Source organism: Myotis brandtii, unplaced genomic scaffold (assembly GCF_000412655.1).
Source record: "Myotis brandtii unplaced genomic scaffold, ASM41265v1 scaffold1013, whole genome shotgun sequence".
Classification (NCBI taxonomy): Eukaryota; Metazoa; Chordata; class Mammalia; order Chiroptera; family Vespertilionidae; genus Myotis; species Myotis brandtii.
Genome location: NW_005353379.1, coordinates 237,615 through 244,159, shown reverse-complemented (window position 1 = coordinate 244,159; position 6,545 = coordinate 237,615). Strand labels below are relative to the sequence as shown.

Genomic DNA, 6,545 nt, shown 5'->3' with positions numbered 1-6,545 from the left:
TGGGGGGGGTGGGGGGTGGGGGTTGGGGGTGGAGGTGTCCCCATTCCCAGGCAAAACATCAAAGCTCGGGTTTTTTTAAACCATGTCGGTGTCTGTTTTTCCCTCGGCAGGTTACCCACCAGGCGGTGGTGGACGTCAGTGAGGCGGGCACCAAGGCCGCGGCGGCCACGGCCACCAAGCTCACCACCCGCTCCAAGGACGGCTCCTCTCGCACCATCTGCTTCAACAGGCCCTTCCTGCTGCTGATCGTCGGCAGCGCCGCGCAGACCACGCTCTTCCTGGGCAAAGTGGAAGATCCCACCCAGTTCCCGGCGGGGAAAGGCCTTTCGCGGATGACACGATAACAACGCACAGGAAATAAACAAACCGCGTGGCCTGCAGATCCCGGGGACATGGGGACAGGCCTCTGTGTGAGGGTCCACCTGACCCCGTGGAGCTGCATGTGCTGCCCCGAGGCCACTTTTGAGGCTCAGTCACCCCAATCAGCAGAGATCCGGTCACAGACCAAGCCCCTGAGCCCAGGCACGCCCCCTTCCATGCTCTCCCAGGCGGCTGGCTTGCTGGGGTGTGTCTGGGTTGGCATATTTCCATTCCTTAGCCCCTAGGGGTGGTGACATGCAGGCCAGTGGCCTGTACTTCAGAATCACAGCAATAAACCTAAAACGTGAGTCTGGCCGCACAGCGCTCCCACACGCCTCCAGGGTCTGGATTTGAGAGTGGTCTGGTGGGTAAGTCACAGAGGTCAGGCTGTTGTTATGCAGTATTTCAGTGGCTGCCTGAATTCATCTATTCATTCAACAAAAACGCACTGGGCACCTCATACGTGCCAGGAATGAATCAGGCCAACAGGCTCCCAGTTTGGGGACACAGATGGGAGTGGTAGACCACCTCCACCCTGATGAAATGAAACCTGTAAATGCATGTGGTTGTACCGGCCATGCGGAGTGCTGGGAAGGCCCTCACTAGGATGGTCGGATGAGGGGAAACAGGCGGCGAGGGGGTGCTTCTGTGAGCACAGGCCCATCGGAGGGACAGAAAGAGGCGCTGTGGCTGTGGTGGTTGAACAAGGTCAAATGGTGTCAGACGTCGGCCAAGAAAAGGGGTCTGGGTTTCGTGGGAGGTGCCATTAAACCGGCTGAGTTTCTCCAACAGGAAGATGAGGGTTAGTGTCTGGGTTGGGAAGACCTTTCTGGGTGCTCACCTCAGGGTTCCATCCAGACTGGTCGCTGCAGCTGTCCTCTCGGCCCTGACACTGTCGCATGCGCACACAGGGCCCTCGGGTGCTCGGCCTCCTCCCTGCTGCTTGGAGGGACCGTGGCCTGCTCCTCCCACTGACTCCTCAGCGCCACGCATGGGGCGAGGGGCTTTGGGGGTTCCCCACACAGGCTTCTCCGCCCTCCTCTGCCCCGTGGGCTGCTCTGGCTCCTTCCCCTCACCCGCCCGGCATGACCCAGGGTGATGCCCGCAGCCTCCAGTGGAGCCTGGGGTTCTGGGGGCCCATGTCTTCACCCCGATGTGTTGAGGGCCTCTCGGTGGCGTTTCCAAGCTCTTTTACAGAGAGAGAGAGAGAGAGAGAGAGAGAGAGAAAGAAGAAAGAAAGAAAAAGAAAGAAAGAAAGGAAGGAAGGAAGGAAGGAAGGAAGGAAGGAAGGAAGGAAGGAAGGAAGGAAGGAAGGAAGGAAGGAAGGAAGGAAGGAAGGAAGGAAGGAAGGAAGGAAGGAAGGAAGGAAGGAAGGAAGGAAGGAAGGAAGGAAGGAAGGAAGGAAGGAAGGAAGGAAGGAAGGAAGGAAGGAAGGAAGGAAGGAAGGAAGGAAGGAAGGAAGGAAGGAAGGAAGGAAGGAAGGAAGGAAGGAAGGAAGGAAGGAAGGAAGAAAGAAAGGAAGAAAGAAAGAAAGAGGAGTGGTGCTAAGAAGCTTCTAGAAATCGCTCCCCTCCCCCACTCACAGGAGAGAACAGCTGACCCAGGACAGGCCCGGGCCCCGGACTGAAGCCCAGACGTGGGGCTGCCCACTGTCCCTCTCCTGGCTGTGGGGCCAAACCTCACTCCTGCACAGCGCTCCTCTCTGTCGACAGGATCTTATGATTATTATGCTTCATGGCCGCCGGGTGGGAGGGGCGTGGGGATGGACGAAAAGATGAGGAGGATTGAGAAGTACCCCTGCAGGTATTACATTATTGATCACAAGATTAACATTTCAATTGGTGGGTAAGGCTGACTGCCCTTCCATAATGTGGGTGGGCCTCATCCAGTCAGTTGAAGGTCTTCATTGAGTAAAGACCCACCTGCCGGGAGCAAGAGGGAATCTACCAGCAGAGGCCTTGGGCCTTGAACTGCAACATCCTCTCTTCCTGGGCCTCCCGCCTGATGGCCATCCTCCGATATCAGAGAACCAGTTCCATACATCCGTCTCTCTCCCTCTCTGCTTGCCCTGGCCAGGCACTGCACATCATGCTTTGTTCCCCCCACAGCTCTGCGAGGTGGGCTGTACAGAATCCAAAACGCGCGCCTCCCACAGTGTCTTCCCTGCCACGTGGGAAGGTAGGTAAAGGGCCAGGGAGTTTACATGCCAGCCAAGAGTAACTGATTTCTCCTCAGTGAATGCTCTCATTCATTCAAACAACAACCGTGTCTTCATGAAACACGCGGAAGGCTCACAGCACTGCATGGACCCACAGGTGGGGTTTCAAACACTGGTAGGTATAGCAGACCCCCTCGGGGCCTGGCCCAGATGTCCTTGGGTCTGACCTTGAGCGTCCAGGGCTCCCACCCGGGCTTTCTTGTGCCTCACACACCAGACAGGCCAGAGGCATGCAGCCCCCGCAGGCTCAGACTCAGCCTGGGAGGAAAGGGAGCCTTTACGTCTCACAAGTGCCTCTTGATTGGAACCACTGCACCAGCCGACCAGCTTTCCTTTTGCTTCATGGGTGTGATTAAACACTTCCTCTTAACAGTGATTTGTTTTCATTATAAAGAAGATACATGCTCTTTGTGAGAAATTAGGAGAATACAAAAGTATACGAAGAAGAACGTAAAAGTCACCTCCATCCCGTCACCTCAAGATTCACTCATAAACAGATATTCATCTGGTTCTAGGCTTGGCTCTAGAACCGGGGACACGCGGTGAGCGAGTCCATGATCCACTTTACGGAGCTCTTGGGAGAGGGGAGGGGATTGGAGGGGAGGGGAGGGCAGGGCAGGGGAGGGGAAAGCGGGGAGGGCAGGACACTTTGCTCGGTTTTCTGAGTTCCCTCCCAGGCTGTTCTCTGTGCACGGACTCTTTATTTGAAGTCTTAGGGAAGCACTGCGTGGTCAGAGGTGAGGGCTTTGGCCGGGGAGGCAGACCATCTCTGAGTGGCCCCAGCACCCAGGTCACGGCATTCAGTTAAGTTCACAGGCCTCAGCTTTCCTTCTGTGAAGTAGGGAATGATTGTGCCTCTCTCACATTCCTTTTTTCCAGTTGTACTGAGAAGTACTCGCCACATCGCTGTGTAAGTTTAAGGTTTACGGTAGGATGGATTGAGTCACATGTGCTATGCATGCTGACGGGGCAGGCTGAGTTAGCATCTCGCATTCCTAGGTGAGGGCGCTGCTTAAAGACCGCTGCCCGGAGCACACAGCACCCGTAAACGATGGACAGCAACCTCCCCCGACCCCTGCCTTCAGCACCCCTGGCCGGCCGGCAGCACCCGTGTCGGAATCTCCGCCAACCCAGCGGGTCCAGATCATACTCGCTGTTTGCTGCTGGGCCGGCGGGATGGATACGTGGAAAAAGAGGTCCCTTCCTGTTTGCTAATCACCCAGGTCCCTTCCTGGTTCCAGGAACTGGCCGGACAAATATTGACCCGGCTGCTGTGATCTGCAAACACCATTCTCCGTGGTTGGAGGCCGCGCAGCACCGAAGACCAGGGCCCGCCTGGCGCCTCTCTGTGAGTCCCATATGCACGGGGAATGAAGGCAAGGTGTCTCTCTCCCTCTCTCTCTCTCTCTCTCTCTCTCTCTCTGGCTTTAGCAGCAGGGATGGGAAGACCGAGTGCCCCTAAAGGAGAAAACGCCATGATGTACTATTCTAAGGGTTGAAGGAGAAACCTCAGGTTTTAAATAACCTTTTATGAAAAACTTGGTCTTCAACATTTTTGAGAGAGGAACTCCCAGTAATGCTGGCAGACAGAGGAGAAAACAGAACAATACAGCCCAAAGCCAGATGACAGCACTGACGCAGCAGATGTCCTAGGGGCCCTGTTGTTTGAAAAGGGCCCTCTGGGAGCCTGGTCTGGATCTGACCCTCCCTAACCCGGCAGGTCCCTGGGCCCCGCGTCTCGGTATCTCCACATGCACAGCAGGGATGCGAATGCCTATGGCTTAAGGTTCTCCTATGGCCACTGAAAGGGCATGAAGCAAGTATTTCTCCAAGGGGGCCTCTGGGCAGGACTACTCTCCAGCACACAGGATGGCCGGCCTTTCAGAGCGTCCTGCCCCCCACTGGACTCCAACAGCACCCCTGCTCCGTCTGAGATGGTCCCAGACACACCCTCCCCTGCATTGCAGGACACCTCCGGCTGGGACCACGGGTACGATGCATCTGATAGCCCCACAAATAAACAGGACGTGGGCACACTGTAGTTAATGAGTGCAGTGCTTCACTTCCTCTGGGTCTCTCTGGAAAAGGAAGAGCAGATTGGGTGGAGTTACCCCGCCTCAGTAGAGGGTGAGATGAACCCTGCGCACACTCCTGTGCCAGGCGCCAGGCCACGGCAGGTCCTGGAAGCCAACGTGACCCGCCCAGGAGGCAGGCATTTCCATTTGCATTTTGCAAATGGGGACCCCGTGGCTCAGAGAGGTTCCTTTGCACAGTGTCGCTCAGTGAGTGACTGCGGGGCCTTGATCCAGACCCAGGCCTGGCGGCGGCTCCGTCCCCTTTGGGACCAGACCCCCGAGTCTGGGACGCCTGGTGAGAGTAGGTAGGAAACGGTAGCCCACTCAACGGGACAGGGAGAATAAGCCGGAGACAGTTTCGTCATAGTTGTATTTCTTGTTTTCCCCCGGGCAGACCAAATTTTCAACTGCTCTGCTTCTTCCAAATCCCCCTCAAAAGAAAGCCCACGGTGAGCGGAAAGGGTGGTTAGCGGAGAGGGTGGTTAGCAAGCCACAGCAGCTGAGCCGCGCAGGCCTCTGATCGGCGTTTCAACATCACAGTGTTTCAACATCACCAACGCCAGGGCTGCATTCATCTCCAGACCACTGGCCTTGGGGTTCGGCAGGGCATTTAGGGCACAGGCTCTGTAGGCACCTGCAGAAATATGGTGTCTCCCACACCACCTGGCGCTGGTAATCTATCCAGAGGCCACTGGTCTGGGCAAATGGTATTCAGGTGCTGATTAGGACACACACACAATCTGGACAGATGGACAAGGGCCGCTGAGATGGAAGGGGGCGGCGCAAGTGTCCGTTTTGAAGGGAGCAGGGGACGGCACTCTCCTCACTGGGACATCAGGTGCGGAGTGTGGTGGCAGCATGGGCTCTGTGAGCACCTGGGGGGGGGAGGAGGGGAGACCCTGAGAGGGGCGGGGCACTAGACAGGGCAGGGCGAGCAGAGACAGGCATGTCTCCACTGCAGCTTCCCCTCAAGCTGAGCTGGCCCCTCAGGGTGGAGCCTGAAGCAAGAGAGACGCTGGACTAGTGGCCTCAGCTGTCATAACCCAGGACCGCAGACGGGGTGGCTTCAACCACAGAAATGCACTGTCTCCTGGTTCTGGAGCCAGAAGGCCAAGGTCAAGGTGTGGGCGGGGCTATTCCTTCTGCGCTGAGGGAGGCCGTGCGGGCCTCTCCGGTCTCTGGCTGTTTGCTGGGGCCCGGGCTTGTCCATCTCTGCCTTCCTCTCACGGCGTTCTCCCAAATGTGTCCAGGTCTAAGTTCCCCTTGTTATCAGGACGCAGTCTTATTGGGTCAGGGCCAGTCTAAGGACGTCAGCGTAACTAGTTACTACATCTCAGTGATCCCCAAACAGGATCACACTCCCAGACACTGGGATCAGGACTTAAGCATATGAATGGGGGGGGTGGGGCACAATGAAACCCATAACAGAAATCTTTCCAAAATCTCTGCATTAATTAAGATAGAGTTTGAGCCACGGCATGTGACAAGAGGTGCTCGCGGTAATGAGACTGATGGAGGCAGAGGTGATCTCTCTCACGTCAGCCCCCAGGCTCCATCCATCTCTGCTGAGGCTCTCTCAAAGGCTGCCCTCATCCACAAGGCCCCCGGGGCTGCCCATCACAGCCACACTCCGGCTATGGAAGACCAATGTGGAGAGGGCACGCCTCCCCCTGCCAGGGCCTGTCCCAGGAGTTACACACGCCTTCCCCTCCTCTCCGACTGACTGGCGAGATTATAGCTCATGGTCACACCCAGATGCAAAGGAGGCCCAGCAACAGGCATTGCCACCATGTCCTAAACATTCGCTCAGGAGTTCTGAGCATCATTCTCATCTCGTTAAAACGTAATGAATTAGAGGAATGACTGGAAAGAAGGGAAAAAAGAAAGGGAGG

At 56.6% G+C, this 6,545-nt stretch overlaps 2 protein-coding genes and 1 long non-coding RNA gene across 8 annotated transcripts in view; 2 read left to right on the top strand and 1 right to left on the bottom strand.

Annotated features, from left to right (window-relative positions):
* Positions 1–1,290, top strand: part of SERPINA9 (serpin peptidase inhibitor, clade A (alpha-1 antiproteinase, antitrypsin), member 9) — a 13,850-nt gene extending 12,560 nt beyond the window's left edge. The window contains exon 5 of the mRNA XM_014535373.1: positions 111–1,290. Within this exon, the coding sequence (XP_014390859.1) occupies positions 111–344 (234 nt within the window). The 3' untranslated portion in view covers positions 345–1,290. The remainder of the gene's footprint in view (positions 1–110) is intronic.
* The window catches only part of LOC102239236, a 20,140-nt gene extending 15,467 nt beyond the window's left edge, over positions 1–4,673 (bottom strand). Inside the window, exon 1 of the long non-coding RNA XR_312987.2 lies at positions 4,529–4,673. This is a non-coding gene — a long non-coding RNA (uncharacterized LOC102239236). The remainder of the gene's footprint in view (positions 1–4,528) is intronic.
* Positions 3,615–6,545, top strand: part of SERPINA11 (serpin peptidase inhibitor, clade A (alpha-1 antiproteinase, antitrypsin), member 11) — an 11,052-nt gene continuing 8,121 nt past the window's right edge. For 4 of the 6 annotated variants that reach the window (XM_014535350.1, XM_014535346.1, XM_014535356.1 and 1 more), the window contains exon 1: positions 3,615–3,926. In XM_014535350.1, the coding sequence (XP_014390836.1) occupies positions 3,630–3,926 (297 nt within the window). In that variant the 5' untranslated portion in view covers positions 3,615–3,629. Of the gene's footprint in view, positions 3,955–5,242; positions 5,492–6,545 lie in introns of those variants that run through there. The other 2 variants (XM_014535361.1, XM_014535368.1) reach the window with 2 other exon arrangements.